The sequence below is a fragment of the Pristis pectinata genome, chromosome 6 (assembly GCF_009764475.1).
Source record: "Pristis pectinata isolate sPriPec2 chromosome 6, sPriPec2.1.pri, whole genome shotgun sequence".
Taxonomy (NCBI): Eukaryota; Metazoa; Chordata; class Chondrichthyes; order Rhinopristiformes; family Pristidae; genus Pristis; species Pristis pectinata.
This window is the reverse complement of record NC_067410.1, coordinates 75,277,051-75,297,327: the sequence shown is the minus strand read 5'-3', so window position 1 is coordinate 75,297,327 and position 20,277 is coordinate 75,277,051. Positions and strand designations below refer to the sequence as shown.

At 40.4% G+C, this 20,277-nt stretch overlaps 1 protein-coding gene across 1 annotated transcript in view; it reads left to right on the top strand.

The window, feature by feature from the left end:
- Positions 1–20,277, top strand: part of dock10 (dedicator of cytokinesis 10) — a 255,301-nt gene that overhangs the window by 118,859 nt on the left and 116,165 nt on the right. Inside the window, 1 exon segment of the mRNA XM_052017557.1 lies at positions 23–112. Within this exon segment, the coding sequence (XP_051873517.1) occupies positions 23–112 (90 nt within the window).

Sequence of the window (20,277 nt, the reverse complement as noted above, 5' to 3'; positions counted from 1 at the left end):
TAATTACCCTTTTTGTGTCCAGGCATCATCAAGCCTAAGAGAAAGACGCACCATATATTCCACTGTGCCTGAGGGGGCCGAAAATGAAGCAGAAAGTCTACTTGTAAAACAGGTAAAGGATGTAGTGAAGTTCACCACTCTGTGCAGCTTTAGAGTTGGTTGTGAGGACAGTAGATTAACCTCAATGATATTTGATAGATTCCAGAAGTAGTTTCCTGCTCTGTAGTTCATTTAGTAAGCTAATTCAGAATTACATTGAAATAGATGACCTGGCTGAGCTGCAGTGCCTGTCATATATTGTTGCAGTCTTTTGCCATTTACTCTTGAGTCTTGCTCTTACGTTACCATTAAAGTAAGAATTACAACTATGAATCTAATTATTTTCTTCCTTGTTCAGTGGTTGTTTCAGACTAAACAGCATGTGATGGCAGCATTGACAAGCAGTGTTTTTGCTGACATCAGATTTACCTTTGCCTAAAAATTGTTAGGCCCCTGTAAAAGGGGAGTTGGACAGTTGGTTTGTGATGGGCTAATAAATGACTTGCTTGAGGGTGTGTCACTGGAAAATTCATTAGTCCCAAGGTGTTGGTGGTTATGAGGAGAGAGATTGTAGGGGTGTGGTGATGGTTGTATTGAGTGGAATCCATAGATTGGAGACTGGTGGGAGGTCAGTCAAGGATTGCAAGATTTTGAAGGATTAAGGGGGTACGATCCCAGTGGGCCATCCAATGTAGATATACTTAAGTAAATTACTATGAGGGAAACCAACCTGAGGCTGATTCCCTACATTAAAACAAGCTTCACAGGTGCACGTATGTGGAATGAAAATTATGGAAGGACTTTCCAGGTACGTGCTGTGTGTTGCAACACATAGAAGCTCAGAAGGAAAATCATGGACTCTGCATTCTACTCAGTAATAACCTAAATACTAATTACATTTTATTTTCATTAACATTGAATTGTATACTGTACAGAATCATGACATTACACAATCCAGTTCTACACAATTTTATCCATCATACAAAAATAATTATTTGGCCTAAAAGATTTATATCATGATTTATATCTCAAGGAAATGTAAACACAACATTGTTTTTAATGTATTTTTGAGTTCACAAATTTTATAGTGGCCATGAGCCCATTTCTAGACATTATTACTTTTTTTTCATGACTACACATCTGAAAGTTGACTTTTTCCCCCCAATATGGAATGTGGTTTCAACAATCTCCAGCTCAATTCCACCAATCCCAAAATGTTATCAGAAAATTGTGGTTCTGAGCAACCGTGTGTCTATTCAGATGCAAAAACACCATTTGTAGAGGACCTCCTGGAGCAGGTCCCAGCCGATAGCTTGAAACCTGACCCAGTCGAGTCCTCTTTATTTTTTTTAACTTCCCCCTCTCCGAGGGTTGCCATCCCACCTTCACCCATTAAATGAAGCATGTCTTTAGTACTACAGCTGGGATGTTAATGAAGTCCATAGTCATTGCCATATCCAGGATACACAGCCTCTTCTTAATATCACGTGGAGTTAATAAGATTGGTTGAAAATTAGCATCTGTGATGAGGAGTTTGAGACAGGTCATCCACTTTGCACGTGACTGCAGATGGCTGTGAACATTAGCCTTATTATTGAGGATGAGGATGGAGGCATTATCCTCCCTCACTCCATTAGTCACCCAATGACACCATTCCTCTACAATGGCCTTGAGTTTACAAGCCAGGCCCTGTTTTCACACCACACACCATAGTGGAGTGCAATGTACAAGCACCGCTTTCCATCAAAAAGGTTCCAACATTAGTCTATTCTCTTGGCCTTTCTGACAGTTTGATCCCTGGCCGCTACTTCTGCCAGGTCCAATTCATGCTCTTACCTTTGGTGCTCTGTCCTACTGGAATCAGCTCTCAGTGCATTTTCTTTCACACTCTCAATAGTTATGAAGTAAAATGGGCAAAGGGCACATGATGCTAAATGAATTTTGTGTTGGTGAGCCCACAATTGAAAGGGTTATTCCCCTGGCATGAACAGTCCTTTTATGACTTTGTAATGACTTTGATCATTTTCTTGAAGGGGGCAAAATATGAGTTAAAGGAGAAAATGGTAATTCAGATAAATCCTATGGCCTATTTTTGTAGACTTACCTTTTAGAGTTAATGTTGTCTATGTATTTTGAAAAGTGACAGGATTATTTTGCAGTTGAGGTTAATGCCTGTTTTTATATAGGTGATGGATAGCTTGAGTACTGATGGCAGTAAAACTTTTCCCAAGGCTATTAGTTTTATTTAACTTGGAAATAAGTGAAATTATATCTGCCTTTTTGTAAAGGGTCTGTGTGTGATTTGAATATGCAATGCTGCAGGGTAAATGAATTAAATAAGTGATTGTTCTCTATGTCCACTTTAGTAATTATGAAAATGAAATGCAGTATTTCAGGTCAAAATCCATCTGAGAGGACAAATAGATAATCCAGTTGTCTATGTGGATTTTTCAGAATCTTTCACCAATCTTCATGGGATATATCTGAGAACCATGTTCCTCCTTTAGTTACTCTATATCTTATCTTCATCTCCACCCTGCCAGGAGTTCTCCGAATATGAATTCTATCATGCAGATCAAACCTCTTCTGTTTGCAGTGTGTGTTGCCATGCTTATTCTGTTTAAACTGCCTTTCCTTCACTTTTTGTTCCAAATTGAGCTGAATGATACTCAACCACTTCCTGAGTCTTCTGTGCATTAGCATTTCCACAGGAGTGTATCTTGTTGTGGTGTGTGGCTGAGAAGAAACATAACAACTCAGTATTTCATGGTGATGTTCAATTGACCTAGGAACGCCTTGTTCCTTCAATACTTTCTTTTCTGTGCAAACTGACCATTTGCTTCCCGTTTAAAGCCGGATGGAAAGGAGAAGCGAAATTGTTGTGTATTTCATTACTTTTCATAAATTGTTCAAACTGAAACCATCTAAACTGTGGACCGCTATCTGAAACAACAACTTCTGGAAGATTGTGTATAGAAAACATGGATCTTAATTTTTCTTTCGGGTGTTTTGTGCTGGTGCATGAAGTACTTTCCTTCTAATGACTGTATGGACAATGTTTTAGTGTTATTTGATAATAATCAAATTCCACTCCTGAAGTGGTGCTTAATGAGGTGGTATTCGAAAATCCTGACACACTGCTAATTTATTTTCTAGGTCTTCTAGGTGTTCATCTGTGCAAGACTAATAAACAAATGTGCTACCTACTGCCTTCATTTTCGCTATGTCCAGAAGTTCATGCTTTGCCTTTCCTTCAGCCTCACTATTCTGTTTTCCCATCTTATGCCACCTTGGTTGGTGGGCATTTCATAGCATCTGTCAAAGTCTAGTTTATTGTCATATGCACAAGTACATGTATGCATAAATTGTACACAAGTTTTACGAGAAAGAACACTATACAACATAGAACACTACAGCACAGTACAGGCCCTTCGGCCCACAATGTTGTGCTGACATTTTATCCTGCTCTAAGATCTATCTAACCCTTCCCTCCCACATAGCCTTCAATTTCTCTATCATTCATGTGTCTATCTAAGAGTCTCCTAAATGTCCCTAATGTATCTGCGCCCACAACCTCTGCCAGCAGTGCGTTCCACGCACCCAACACTCTCTGTGTTAAAAAACTTACCCTGACATCCCCCTTACACCTTCCTCCAATCACCTTAAAATTATGTCCCCTCATGTTAGCCATTGTTGCCCTGGGAAAAAGTCTCTGACTGTCCACTCGATCTATGCCTCTTATCATCTTGTACACCTCAATTAGAACAAAAAATACAAAGTCCATTTTAGTGCAAGGTGATCAAAGTAGTCATAGTGTTGCTAAACTGTAGTGATTAGGGTTTTGCCAGTTGGTTCAAGAACTGAATGGTTGAAGGGAAGTGGCTGTTTTTGAACTTGGTGGTGTGGGACTTCAGACTTCTGTACCTCCTGCCCGATGGTAGCTGCGAAAAGATGTGATGAGATGGCTTCATGTCCTCATTCAGACATTAGTCCATGCAATCTTACACACAGATCTCAAAGTCATATATTTTTGTATGGGTTGAGTTGTTTCCATTGCTGTGATAGTGAAGTTTTCTTCTATTACAGTATAATGTATAAATTTTGCTTAGTATCTGGCTTTCTCAAAAAAGTAATCTTGACAAGGCATTCGCTATAGTTTTATGCTTGTATGTTCTGCACTTGATATTATTGTTGTATATCATTGCAAGATCCTCCCTTTCCCCTGAATCCCATTCTTGAGGAAACCAAACTTCAACCCCAGAAAGACCAGCATGGGTTTTTTGTCAGTAAGTGTGTGAATGATCTTCTCAGCAAGAATTGTAAAATCCTACGACTCAAGATGTTACCAATGCCTTCCCCATCCAAGAATAGTTTTTTTGTTCATTTTTGGTCAGTGTGTGTGAAATGGAAGTAATTTTCTTCCCATCGGAAATATGTATGACAAGGGTAATCACTGTTAGAAGCATCACAAGCAAACTTTAGCACATGGTTGGGGTTGTGCATCAAAGAAGAGTTACTGCTAAAGCTTTTTGTTTATCTATTGCTGATTTTCCCCGAGTATACAAGTTTGGACCCCTTGTGGGTGTTAATTATTAGGCAGTATTGGCTTTCTTCATTTGTTTTAAGCCGGGCACAGACTTGAGACAAACATAACTTAATAATGAACTTACCCCTACCAGTTTGATGTCAAGATCTTGATATGTTGGGGGAGGCTATTCACCATTCTTTTGGTACTTAAAAATTGCCACACACCTTAACTGTCTTAGCTATGACCATGATCTGTGTCACCCAGTCACACTTTGACACTTTCACCAATACTATGTGTTGCTCCAGTATGTTTAGCTGTTCTCCTGCCTGAATTTCCAATGCATATTGTAATGGTCTAGGTTTACAAGAAAACGGGTTTGGCTTTTGGTTTGATATATAGCTAAGCCTGGTGCCCATCAATACCTTTGTATGAATCCCTAAACTTTACCTTCGTTTTGTTTCAGAAGCTTCTTTAACATGTTTATGATGTATTCATGCAAAATATATTTTTCCAATCCATTCTCAACACCTCCATTGAATATTCTTTAGCAGTATTTGTTTGTTCCCATAATCAGCCACTATATTTGCCATTTGCACTTTATATGCGAACTATACCTTCCATTTGTCTTTTTATTCTCAGGATCTCAACAGAATATCTTCTTAACTTCAATTTATTTCTTGAACAAGGCAACCTATAAAAATTTTGATTGTAGGTATCCCTTCCCATGGAGCTGAGAGTAGCTATGTCAATATTCATATCAATTTCTCGATTATTAATCTTTAATTTTTTGAAATCATTTTTTTTATCACCACTGGTGGTGTATAGATGTACTCCTTGCATTGTCAACCTTCCTCAATGTTATGTTAACTTCCCTTTTTATTGAAATTTATGGAAACTTTAGTGGTTTTGTTACTGTAATTGTTCCCCTTCCATTGGTACATGCCTCACTCCCACTACTTTGGCTTGCTATACTTTATTTAGACGGCATAAAGAGGCAAAGTGCTTAATTTCTTCAACATTTTGTTGCCCTAACTAACACATGTGCCAGATGATTCCCATCGCAATGGTAACAAGGTTTTTACCTAAATTACACTCATGTCCAGACTGGATGTTAGAGCTTCTGTTGTTACTCCAGCTGTTGGTCTGTGTACCACATTTGCATTAACATTCTGTGCATGCCAAAATTTGATTTCATTTCTAGAGGCCATTTCAATGGATGAAGGTATCTTGCATGCCTATCTGAATGCTGAGCTGGTGTGTTTATTAGCTTAGACTGAATTTTCTCATCAATCAATTTTCACACACAAACTGATTGTGCAGTGGGTGATCCAAGAATGCATCAACATTGCATTGCTGCAACATGGCTTTTAGAAGGACAGGACTGGCAGCTCAGTGTTCCAGGATACAGATACTACAGGCATGACAGAGGTACAAATAAGCAAAGAAGGGGTGTTGCCTTTTTGATAAGGGAAGGTGTAACAGCAGTGCTTAGATTTGACATCCTTGGAGGATCATCCAGTGAGGCCACATGGGTAGAAGTTAGGAACAAGAAGAGGAGGGTCACTCTAGTGGGGCTGTATTATAGACCCCCCAGTAGTCAGCAGGAACTTGAGCATGTGTGTACCGGAATTGGTCATAGTTGTAAGAATAACAGGGTTGTAATAGTGGGAGATTTTAATTTCCCCAGTATTGACTGGGCCACACAGAGTGTTAAGGGCCTGGATGGGGTGGAATTTGTGAAATGTGCCCAGGAAAGTTTCGTTGGTCAATATATAGAGGGACCTACTTGGGATAGTGCAATACTAGACCACCTCTCGGGGAACGAGACAGGGCAAATAACTGAGGTGGCAGTTGTGGAGCACTTTTGCTCCAGCAGCCATAATTCTATTAGTTTTAAGATAGTGATGGAAAAGGATAGGACGGGTCCACAGGTTAACGTCCTAAACTAGAGCGGAGCTAATTTTGAGGGAATTAGGCAGGATCTAGCAGAGGTTGTTAGGAAGAGCCTGTTTAAAGGGAAAGGAACATATGGCATGGGAAGGTTTTAAGAGTGTGATATCAAGAGTGCAGGGGTAGCATGTTCCTGTTAGGGTGAAGGGTAAACCTGGCAAGTTTAGGGAACTCTAGCTGATGAGAGATATTGAGGGTCTGGTCAAGAAAAAGAAGGAAGCATACATTGGGTTTAGGAGGTCGGGGACAAGTAAATCCCTGGATGACTATAAAAAGATTAAGAATACTCTTGAGGCAAATCAGAAGGGCAAAGAGAGGATATGAGTTGGATCTGGCAGGTAAGGTTAAGGAAAATTGCAGGAGGTTCTACAGATATATTAAGAATAAAAGAGTGGTCAGGGAGAGTAGGTCCCCTTAGAGATCAACAGGGCTGCCTATGTGTGGAGCCACAGGAGATAGGTGGGATTTTTAACAAATATTTCTCCTTGGTGTTCACTGAGAAGAAAATCACGATTGCTCAAGAGAGAAGGGAAACAAGTGGAGATGTTTTGGAGAATATTTATTTCCCAAGAGGGAGGGATTTGTAGTCTTACGGCACATTAAGGTGGATAAGTCCTCAGGGCCTGACCGAGTGCATCCTCGGACTTTGTGGGGGGCTAGAGAAGAAATTGCAGAGGCCCTTGTGGAGATATTTGCTTCATTGTGAGCCACTGGTGAAGATCCTGTAGTCTGGAAGGTGGCTCATATTGTTTTGTTGTTTAAGAAGGGTAGCAAGGACAAGCCAGGGAACTACAGTCCGGTCAGCCTGACGTCAGTAGTGGGAAGTTACTGGAGGGAATTCTGAGGTCTGGGATCTACCAGCATTTGGATAGAGAGAGTTTGATTAGAAGGAGTCCGCATGGCTTTGTGCATGAGAAGTTGTGTTTGACAAATCTTCTAGAGTTCTTTGAAGAGGTAACCGAAAGGGTAGATGAGGGTAGGGCCGTGGATGTTGTCTATTTGGACTTCAGCAAGGCCTTCGACAAGGTCCCGCATGGTAGGCTGCTCTGGAAGGTTAGGTCCCATGGAATCCAGGGAGAGCTAGTTAGGTGGATGCAAAATTGGCTCAGAGTTAGGAAGCAGAGAGTGGTGGTTGAAGCAATACACACAAAATGCTGGAGGAACCTTATCAGGTCAGGCACCATCTATAGTGGTGGCTGAAGGTTGTTTCTCAGAATGGAGACTGGAGACTGGTGACTGGTGGTGTGCCACAGGGGTCAGTGTTGGGATTCTTTTTATCTGTTATTTATATAAATGATTTGGTATTGGTATTGGTTTATTATTGCTACTTGTACCAGGTACAGTGAAAAGCTTGTCTTACAAACCAATCTTACAGGTCAATTCATTACACAGTGCAATTACTTTGAGTTAGTACAGAGTGCATTGAAGTAGTACAGGTAAAAACAATAACAGTACAGAGTAAAGTGTCACAGCTACAGAGAAAGTGCAGTGCAATAAGGTGCAAGGTCACAGCAAGATAGATCGTGAGGTCATAGTCCATCTCATTGCATAAGGGAACCATTCAATAGTCTTATCACAGTGGGGTAGAAGCTGTACTTAAGTCCGGTGGTATGTGCCCTCAGGCACCTGTATCTTCTACCCGATGGAAGAGGAGAGAAGAGAGAATGTCCTGAGTGGGTGGGGTCTTTGATTATGCTGGCTGCTACACCAAGACAACGAGAGGTAAAGACAGAGTCCAAGGAGGGGAGGCTGGTGTCTGTGATGCTTTGGGCTGTGTCCACAACTCCCAAGCCGTGATACATCCAGATAGGATGTTTTCTATGGTGGATCGGTAAAAGCTGGTGAGAGTCAAAGGGGACAAACCAAATTTCTTTAGCCTCCTGAGGAAGTAGAGGCGCTGGATGTCAATGCTTTTGGATGTAAATGCACAAGGCTTGATCAGCAAGTTTGCAGATGACACAAAATTGTTGTTGATAGTGAAGAAGGTTATCGCAGATAACATGGAGATCTTGATCAGTTAGTGAAGTGGGCCAAGGAGTGGCAAATGGATTTCAATACAGATAAATGTAATGTGATGCACTTTGGAAACTCAAACCAGAGTAGGACTTATACCATGAATGGTAGGGCACTAGGGAGTGCAATGGAACTAGGAGTACAAGTGCATAGTTCGATGAAAGTGGCGTCACAGGGAGATAGGGTGGTGAATAAGGCATTTAGCACACTGGCCTTCATCAGTCACAGCACTGAGGATAGAAGTTGGGACATTGTGTTGCAGTTGTATAAGTCATAGGTGAGACTGCACTTGGAGTACTGTGTACAGATTTGGTCACGCTGTTATAGGAAAAATATGGTTAAACTAGAAAGCAAAACAGATTTACGAGGATGTTGCCAGGACAAGAAGGCCTGAGTTATAGGAAAAAGTTGGCCAGGCTAGCTCTTTATTCCTTGGAACGTAGGAGAATGAGGGGCAACCTTATAGAAATGTTTAAAATTATGAGAGGCATAGATAAGGTGGACCGTAACAGTCTTTTCCCCAGTGTAGGGGAGTCCAAAACTAGAGGGCATAGATTTAGGATGAGAGAGGAAACATTTTAAAGGGACTTGAGGTGCAATTTTTTCACATAGAGGATGGTGAGTATATGGAACGAGCTGCCAGAGGAAGTAGTTGAGGCAGGTACAATAGTAACATTTAAGAAGCACTTGGATAGGTACATGGAGGGGTGAGGCCTTGAGGGATATGGGCCAAGCACAGGAACTAGCTGGGTGGACAACATGGTTGACATGGACTCGTTGGGCCAAATGGTCTGTTTCCATGCTGTATTGCCCAATGACTCTATGCAACAGATTTCTTGGTATTTCTTTTATGGGAATTATTTTTTGTACCAACCTTTGATTCCGAGTTGCAGACTTGCAACTAATTTCAGATGGCACTGTATTGAAATTGTTTTGCAGTTTTTCAATTACTTCCTTAAATGGGACATACCCTCGCTCAGTCATTGGCAACTAGGTTTCCCATTGTCGTATAAGTATCTGGTCCTACTTGTACTAATAGAATCGCTTTCCTGAAATTGCTATTTCAGGGCACTTTCTTCCTAAACTCTCTACTTTGGTATTGGTTTATTATTGTCACTTGTACCGAGGTAGTGAAAAACTTGTCTTGCATACCGTTCATACAGATCAATTCATTACACAGTGCAGATACATTGAGTTAGTACTGAGTGCATTGAGGTATTACAGGTATAAACAATAACAGAGTACAGAGTAAAGTGTCACAGCTACAGGGAAGTGCATTGCAGGTAGACAATAAGGTGCAAGGTCACAACAAGATAGATTGTGAGGTCAGAGTCCATCTCATTGTATAAGGGAACCATTCAATAGTTTTATCACAGTGGGATAGAAGCTGTCCTTGAGCCTAGTGGTATGTGCCCTCTGGGTCCTGTATCTTCTGCCTGATGGGAGAGGAGAGAAGAGAGAATGACCTGAGTGGGTGGGGTCTTTTGATTATGCTGGCTGCTTCACCAAGGCAGCAAGAGGTATAGACGGAGTCGATGGAGGGGAGGCTAGTTTCCATGATGTGCTGGGCTGTGTCCACAACTCTCTGCAGTTTCTTGCGGTTCTGGGCAAAGCAGTTACCATACCAAGCTGTGATGCATCCAGATAGGATGCTTTCTATGGTGCATCGATAAAAGTTGGTGAGTGTCAAAGGGGGCATGCCAAATTTCTTTAGCTTCCTGAGGAAGTAGGGGCGCTGGTGAGCTTTCTTGGCTGTGACATCTACGTGGTTGGACCAGGACAGACTATTGATGATGTTAACTCCAAGGAACTTGAAACTCTCAACCCTCTCGATCTCAGCACCGTTGATGTAGACAGGTGCATGTACACTGCCCCCTTTCCTGAAGTCAATGACCAGCTCTTTTGTTTTGCTGACATTGAGGGAAAGGTTGTTGTCATGACACCATGTCACTAAGCTCTCTATCTCCTTCCTGTACTCCAACTCATCGTTATTTGAGATATAGCCTACTATGGTGGTATCATCTGCAAACTTGTAGATGGAGTTAGAGCAGAATCTGGCCACGCAGACATGAATATATAAGGAGTAGAGTAGAGGGCTGAGGACGCAGCCTTGTGGGGCACCAGTGTTGAGAATAGTCGTGCTGGAGGTGTTGCTGCCTGTCCTCACTGATTGTGGTCTGTTGGTCAGAAAGTCAAGGATTCATTTACAGATGGAGGTGTTGAGTCCCAGGTCTTTGACAATGTTATTTGTCCTAACAAACACTTCCATCCATTTAATGTGCAAATGGAAGGAGCCACTGTAATCTCCAGTATAACTGGCCTGTGGTTGTACTATCATTTTGTGATGGCTTCTACTTCAGCAGTTAACGGGCTTGCCTTTGCAGTTACACTAAACTTTGTACATGCTACCTCCTCCCTTTTTCCTCACTTTTGAACCCGCACCTCAGACTTGCTGCCATCAACTGTGAACCTTTCACACCATCATGGAGTCATGTTGGTCAGTCGACATCTCAATGAGTTTGTCACCCTTGATGACTGTGATTCTTTATCATTCCATCAGTGTAAAGTTTGTTGCCTTAGTGTGCTCTTCACCTCTACCAAAACCCATTACAGTCTGTAAAAAGAGGTATATATTAGACACGAGGAGCTCAATAAGGTTTATTGAGGAGCTCAATAAGGTTTATTCAAAGGCTCTTCTTAGACCACTTCTGGAGCTTTCAATGCACATTGTTGCAACTGAAAGGACTGCTGGTCACATTACACAATCTTTAAAAGGGTAAGAGCCTGAAGGCAGAAATTAATTGTTCACAGCTAGTACTATACATATACTACATTACACAGGCCAAGGCATTAATCACACTGAAAAATTCTCACAAATGAGAAGCTAAGAAGTTAAAGAAAAAACACATAACTATGAATTAACATTTTACATATGTTATGCAGCATAAAGGATCAGAATGTGCATGTTAAATTAAGATAGAAGCTGAAATATCATGAACGAACTTTAAAAACTAAATCAAATATTAGTTTTATTATATTAAATATGTATGGAATTTTGAATATGAATAACAGTCTATACATGTGGTTATAGCTATAGAGGTTGGAACTTTGTAATTATTATTAGTTTGCAATTTGAATCTATCCTGTCGCATCTCCTGCAACAAAATGTAACATTTTCAGGGGTGTTTTAACAGCAAGAAAGATTTGCAAATGCCTTAAGATCTTGTCAGTTTGCTGGTGCGAATTAAATTGGAGCAGGCTGTAACACACTATTAGGTTTCTTCCATTATAATTCTGGGAGACAGCAGCTACCTTTTACACTTGCAATTAAAATGATCAGCATAAAACCTCACAAAGATGTTAGGAACCTACAAAATGATCAATAGAAATTTAAAAAATGAATTTGGGTATAATTATCGATTGAGTTGTTATTAAGGACCCATCACGCATAGTGGTTGAACCCAATGTCATTGATTTGATCAATAGTAAAAACAAATTTTATAACTTTTTATAAATTATTTGGTTCATTATCTAGAGGATTCAAGTACCTCACCTTAAAAAGTATGTTGATACTTTGAAAAGGATGCAAAGTTTAAAAGTTTAGAACTATGTAATTGATACTGGTTTATTATTGTCACTTGTACCGAGATACAGTGGAAAAACTTGTCTTGTATACCGATCGTACAGGTCAATTCATTACACAGTGCAGTTACATTGAGTCAGTACAGAGTGCATTGATGTAGTACAGGTAAAAACAATAACAGTACAGAGTAAAGTGTCACAGCTACAGAGAAAGTGCAGTGCAATAAGGTGCGAGGTCACAACAAGGTAGATCGTGAGGTCAGAGTCCATCTCATTGTATAAGGGAACCGTTCAATAGTCTTATCACAGTGGGGTGGAAGCTGTCCTTAAGTCTGGTGGTACATGTCCTCAGGCACCTGTATCTTTTATCCAATGGAAGAGGAGAGAAGAGAGAATGTTCCGGGTGGGTGGGGTCTTTGATTATGCTGGCTGCTTCACCAAGACAACGAGAGGTAAAGACAGAGTCCAAGGAGGGGAGGCTGGTGTCCGTGATGTGCTGGGCTGTGTCCACAACTCTCTGCAGTTTCTTGTGGTCCTGGGCAGAGCAGTTGCCATACCAAGCTGTGATACATCCAGATAGGATGCTTTCTGTGGTGCATCGGTAAAAGTTGGTGAGAGTCAAAGGGGAAAAACCAAATTTCTTTGGCCTCCTAAGGGAGTAGAGGCGCTGGTGAGCTTTCTTGGCCATGGCATCTACGTGATTTGACCAGGACAGGCTGTTGGTTCACTCCCAGGAACTTGAAGCTCTCAACCCTCTCGACCTCAGCACCATTGATGTAGACAGGTGCATGTACACCACCCCCTTTCCTGAAGGAAGTGGCTCTGTGTCATATCCCCTTCGAAAATGTTGTCCTCTGTTTACAAAAACCCTTCCCCCTTCAAACTGTGAACCACCAAGCCTCAGATGCATCCCAACCCTGAAATCTCTTCTTTTTCCAATCCATCCCCCACCTCACAACCCTGGCAAGTGTAATCTGCTGGGCTCCATCACACCCGTCCCTCTGGCAAGCTGCTGTTTCTCTACGCTCCTGATTCCAGGCTTCCTTACTAAATTCTGGGCCCAAATGTGATGCCATTTCCCATCTGCCGAGTCTACAACCATCAACATCCTGGGGGTCACCATTGATCAGGAACTCAACTGGATCAGCCACATAAATACTGTAGCTACAAGAATGAGTCAGAATGCAAAGAATGACATTCTGATACCTCCCCCACCCCCCCCCCAAACATTACCACCAATTACATTACCACCAACTACAAGCCACGGGGCAGGATTGTGATGGAGTTCTGCCCACTTGACTGTCACCCTATCCCCCACCACCCCCCCAGACTTTACCAGCAAGAAGGAGAAGGGTAACAGGTGCATGGGAGCACACCTCCTGCAGGCCCCCTTCCAAGTTGCACCCCATTCTGATTTGGAAATGTGTTGCCTTTATCATGGCTGGGTCTAAATCCTGGAACCCCCTACTCAACAACGCTTTGGGGGTACTTTCACTTGAAGCTGTTCAAGAAGGCTCCCCACCACCATTTCACATGGATGGAGAATAAATGCTGGCTTTGTCAGTGACTCCCAGATCTCGATAAACAAAGAGGTAAAGATATTGTCCCTCATCTAGCCACAGGCCCAGCACACAAGTCTCATCTCACGAGGCAGGACAGGTATTTTCACCTACGAGAATGTGCAGTGCCTTATCTGCTATGCCTGAGGCTTCATGTAGTTCATTACATGGACTACATACACAAGTTCATGTAGTGAGCCAACTACTAAAACAGGCATTGGTGCCCCATAACTATGTCATTCTTGGACTCCCTAGGTCCTGAACTAGAATTTCTAGACTGAATATGTTTAGCAATACCCCAGTTTGTAAGGGGGAGAATTTAGTTTAAGGCCAGCAACTGAAGTGTCTGCCTGGAATATGTGGCCAAAGATGTTGGCCTGAGCCTTGCTATAACTTGGACCTATGGCGTCTTTTGAAGCAATCCAGCAAACTGAAGCTTTCAATTGCCTATCCTGATAGAGACTCTCTGATTAGAGCTCTGTGGAATTTAGTGGACAAGTCACAGTAAAGTTGGAGTAAAAGGAAATCTGGTGACAGGGGCTCGGTGTATAGCCATGGAGCCAGGAATGGATCTTCCTGATTGCTGCTATAGTAAATAAAACCTTAGGTTACGGTGCAGCACAGTAGCGTAGTGGTTAGTGTAACGCTATTACAGCACCAGCGATCGGGGTTCAATTCCTGCCACTGTCAGTAAGGAGTTTGTGTGCTCTCCCTGTGACTGCGTGGGTTTCCTCTGGGTGCTCTGGTTTCCTCTCGCATTCTAAAGACATACGGGTTAGCAGGTTAACGTGGGTGTAATTGGGCATCATGGACTCGTTGGGCCCGAGGGACCTGTTACTGTGCTGTATAAATAAAGATTTGAAAGGTTTTAAGTCCTCAGTGCCTTGTGCAGGCAGTGAATGGTGAGGCTGCACTAAACTAGATAAACTGAATGGGGCTTGCAAAACATGCAGTCTATCCAATATATACTGAATTTATCAGAGAGGTCTTAAAGCAGCTGCAATATCTAACACTCAGGGGGTCTAACTCCTCTTTTCATTGCTTACTCTGGACACTTTCCCAACCACCATTCTGGTCCAATAAATTGCACTTGTCAATCCATCCCCTCAAAACTACTTTTTTTTTATAAACAAAATGAGTGTAGCAAAACCTTTTTAATTTAATGTGAGTCAAGTTAATTTTTTAGCTTTCTAGATTCTATGATTAACAGATTAACCCATTAGACTAAATAACAAGAAGGATTTTAAAGTACTTTACTCTGAGAAATAATTAGTTAAAAAAATGAGCAATATCTCTCAATTTTCCAGTGGAACTGGAAGGAGAACTAACTAATTTTAATTTCAGTTAAGATTCACAACTGCAAAAACGTGTTTCCTTATGATTCATGATCAGTTTTTCTTTTACATTTTCACTCTGAACAATATGGTCTGTGGACTCGATTCCTTACCTCACTCTTCAAACTCTGTCACTGTTACCTTCAGATTAGTCACAAAAAGTTGTTAAAATATAAAAGAAACAAAGGGACTAGCAAGTGCAAATATTTCATTATGTACTCACTCTGAAAAGATATAAATATTTTCTGATATGATATAAGATCTTTGGATAGATTGGGCATATAATTTAAAACTAAGCTTCAGGTATGTGCAACTGGAAAAACAGTTTTTGTTGCCATAAATTCAGGTAGAAGTAGAGTGAAGGAGTGGGTGGAGATGTCTGAAACTGCTCATGCAGAAGTTGTCCTGATTCATTCACATCTAAAGTGAGAGTGGAACCATTTGAGAACATAGACAGATTGTTTCATAAGTCAGTAAGGCAGGATGCAGATGTGTTTCAGGTAACAATTAACACCTTGAAAGATGACTATATATTCTAATAACAGAATAATTACAGCATGAACTGAGGCCACATAGAACCACTGAATGCCCCTCCAGCCTGAGACAGCTCTTGGTAAAAGCCATCTCGTCAGTCCCATTCCTGGTGCTTTGTCTTCAGCCTGGCGGTCCTTTTTCCCTCAAGTATCCATCTTATTCCCTTTCAAAAGTGATGATTGGATCTTCCATTTCAATATTTGCTCTGTATTCTTGAGTTATTGTCCTCAGGCCTTTGATTGCTTCCAAATGTTTAATAGGTTGCAGCAGGCAAATGGACACAGTCACTAGTTGCAAAATTTTAAGGAGAAAAATGCATGAAGAGTCTGTGATTCACTTGCATACACAAGCTCCAACAGTACTTTTAGTGGCAGAATTTCTGCATTGTGCTGTGCTCTGATTTTACTCTGTATAGTACAAAATGAGGTCATTTGAGATTGATTTTTAGTGGGTAAGATTACCAAGGGACCTGGAGCAATGATCAAGAGAAGTAGATTCTAAGTACAGATCATGCATGACCTAACTGAATGGTACCACAGCCTTGAGGGCTGAACGGTTGATGCTTATTCCTATGTTCCTTTGCAAATAGATCTATAAGGTATTTTTTGTTTGCTCAATAATATTGTATTGATTTACATATCTGTGTAGTTTAATGGAGAAACAGAGAACTGAAAATTTCAGTCGTATTTCATCTCAGGAAAAATTTCCAGATACATGAACTTAAGCAATCTTGTAGATCACCTGTCTTTGTTCAAGTTGTATTCTGGATTTTGTGATAGCTGAATCTGGTCCACTATTACACAGCTTTTTGCAATTTTCTATCAAATTGATGTCAAAATGTTGAAAAGATGAGGAAAAGCAAAAATAGGAAGGAAAATGAGCAAATTTAAATTTTTCATAAATTTTTCATAGCCATCTAGATTTTTCATAATTCGACAATGTTTCCTTTTTATTACTTAGATGTCATTTCATCAGAAGTTATGCTGTTGATATTTTTATATCATTTCTAATATATTATTGGTATTTATTTCATTATCATGAGCTAAAAACTGTCAATAAATGCCTGTGCTTGTAATTGCATCTATGTAATTGTGTTTAAAGCTGCAGAAAGCAATTAAACCTGTGTGATTAATGTCATCATTAAGCAGCTCTAATCAACAAAACTATGTGTTGATAAAACATACCATGCTGATTTGACTAGTGCAGAAACACTTGAGGAAGTAAATTATTTTCTAATCCAATGAAGTCTCTTTACCTCTCGCTCTTGGTGAAGCAGCCAGCATAATCAAAGACCCACCCACCCGGGACATTCTCTCTTCTCTCCTCTCCCATCGGGTAGAAGATACAGGAGCCTGAAGGCACATACCACTAGACTTAAGGACAGCTTCTACCCCACTGTGATAAGACTATTGAACAGTTCCCTTATACAATGAGATGGACTATGACCTTACGATCTACCTTGTTGTGACCTCGCACCTTATTGCACTGCACTTTCTCTGTAGCTGTGACACTTTACTCTGTATTGTTATTGTTTTTACCTGTACTACTTCAATGCACTCTGTACTAACTCAATGTAACTGCACTGTGTAATGAATTGACCTGTATGATCGGTTTGTAAGGCAAGCTTTTCACTGTACCTGGTACAAGTGACAATAATAAACCAATACCAATAAAGGGGAAAGGTTCACAATTACTACTAAAGAAGAAAAATGTTGTCTTTTCAAGAATATTGAAAATTGATTACATTTTGGCAGATGATTAGTTTCTATTATTGGAGAATTCAGATAGTGTTGATAGAGTTCATAGATAGCTACACCTGCTCCTCACTGTCAACTGTTCCAGCAGTTTAAATCTAAATTAATATTTGCTTTGCCTCTGTCATTTTAATGATGCCTAATACCTCAAAAAATTTCTACAGTAATATTAATTTTATAAAATGCCATGTGAGTTGAGTAAAACAGGACTTTGTAGATATGATTAAAATTGGGAAAAATTATTGGCACTTCAAACATTGAAAGAACGTGAAGGACAAATTTCTTGTGTTGCCTAATTTTAGCAAAAGAATTGATGTGATTAAAATTTTGGACTGTCATAAAAGTACCAAATGTTAAAGTTGATCAATAATTCATTCATTTCTGCCACTAATGTGCATCCATCAGAAGAGAAAGAAAGATTTGTAAAGGTATTCAAATGGTGGCAGCCAAACTAAGTACTTCACCTCTGAAATGTGCTTCCAATCATGTCTGTTATAGGCTCAGAATTTGGACGTGGCAGCGACCAATTTATCTTTAACCCAGTTTTAATCCGATTTGCTAGTTTACATTTAATCCCACATCTTTACCTTCTCCAAGAGTCCCCTGTTGGTACCTTGACTAAAACTTTTCAAAAATAGAAATATACCACATGCTTTGCAGTTCCATCCTCCAGCATGATGTTCACCTACTCAGCCTTGGCTGGTATGATTTTCCTTCCTGTGTTTGCTATTTTTAATTATTCTCTCTTCACCTCGTATTTAATACTATCAATTTTAAACATTACAGAGTTTTCCTTACGAGATGTGTTCATTGAACTAGATTGTTAATCTTGGATTTTGGTTTATTTCTCTATTTGAAAATGACTAATGTATCGTTAAGGTGGCCTTAGTCCACTCCTCCCTTCCCAATACATTTTTCTATTATTTCCGTTATTTCTTTCCCCACTTCTCTCAGGTTTCTTTAATGTATCCCATCTAGTCACAGTTGCTTGTCCTCCTTTGACTTAACTACTTTTTCTAATAAGTTATTTTCATCTCACTGCAGGATTAATATCCTTCACTATTGAAATCACCCTTTTCTGATTTTCCTCTATTAACTCAGTATCCTGGTCTCTTTGAGTACCAAGGAGCTAATCCTAAATTAATGAGGATCAGGAAAAACTCTTGTGGTTGGAAGCATGCCTGGCACAGAGGGTGATGTTGTGGTTATCTTCATCTGCTTTGTTCATAACCCTTCCATCAAGAGGTCAGAAATAGAGGTTGAATGAATTTTAAAACAATTTTTCTTTCCTTAATTCTTGTTTCAAGTTTCAACAGAGAAGTTATTCATCCCCATTATCATTTTTATGCCAAACACAACAATTTGGTAATGGTGATGTAATCCAGTGTTCAAAGGCTTGTTCTTTATTTTTGTGAATTGATGGTTAGTAGTAATCATTGCTCACATTTTTGAAAGACTGAACACCAGAAGAAATATAGGAGATTCTGTGGCCTTAATAGAAGAATATATGCAGTTGCAAATGGTGGATTGCCCCGCGGATCAGTCCTTGGTCCTCAATTATTTACGGCCTAAATTAATGACTCCGAGGAGGGGGCAGGGTGTAAGATATTCATCTTTGGTGCTGACGTGAAAATAGGTAGGAGGCTGTGATGCGATGAGGATATTGTGACTCTGCAATAGGGTATCGACCCAGTTCAATTCCGCTGCTGTCTGTAAGGAGTTTGTACATTCTCCCTGTGTCTGCGTGGGTTTCCTCCAGGTGCCCTGGTTTCCTCCCACATTCCAAAGATGTACGGGTTAGGAGTTGGCATGCTATGCTGGTGCTGGAAGAGTGGCGCACTTGCGGGCTGCCCCCGGTACATTCTCAGTAACGCAAAAAGATGCATTTCACTCTGTGTTTCGAAGTACATGTGACTCATCAGTATCTTATCTTAGTTAGGTTGAGTGAGTGGGCAAAATCTTGAAAAATTGAGTTCAATGTGGGAAAATGTGAAGTCATGCACTTCGGAAGAATGAAAAGGCAGACTATTATCTAAATGGTGAGAGAATACAAATGGTTGAGTTAGAAGGATCTGAGTGTTCTTAAGCAGAATACCCAAAAGATTAGCATGCAGCTGCAGCATGTAATTAAGAAGGCAAATGGCATATTGGCCTTTATTGTTAGGGGATTGGAGTTAATAAAATCAGAAAATGTTGTTACAATTGTACAGGATGTTGGTGAGGTTGCATCTGGAGTACTATGTACAGTTTTGGGTCCCTTACTTTAGAAAGGATGTACTTGCACTGGATATAGTACAGAAGAGGTTCAACAGGTTAATTCCTGGGGATGAGGGGGTTGCCCAATGATGAATGGCTAAAATAAAATTAAATCTGTACTCTTTGGAGTTTAGAAGAATGAGAGGTGATTTTATAAAACATGTAAGATCCTAGGAATATTTTGAGATGTTTCCATTAGTGGATGAGTCTCGCATGAGCGGATATAGTTACAAGGTAAGGAGATGGTCATTTAAAACTGAGGTGTATAGGATTTTGTTTTCATTGAAGATGGTGACTCTCTGGAACTCTGTACCCAGAGGGATTTGGAGGCTGCATCAGTGGAGGTATTTAGAGAAGAGGTAGAGAAATTTTTGAAGGGTGGAAGAATTTTAAGGCTTTCTGCAACCAGTACAGAAGGGGACTTGAAGCCTTAATCATATTGAATGGTAGGGCAGGCTTGAGGGGCCTAGCGGCCTACTCCTACTACTGTTTCTTAGATTTTTCTTGTGCAAAGTTGCCTTTAGCATTTAACCTGGGAAGTTTCTTTCTGGCTTGTGGCTCTTAGAACCATCACTCACTGTGCTTCAGTGGTTCCTGAATCACCTAATTGCTGCAAACTGCCCACTGTAATAAAAGAGATTGAATGTTAGGTATTTCTGAAGGTTATCTTACAATAGGTGTATGCTTTGTTTCATTTTTCTTTAACTAGTGAACCTTGAAGATATCCT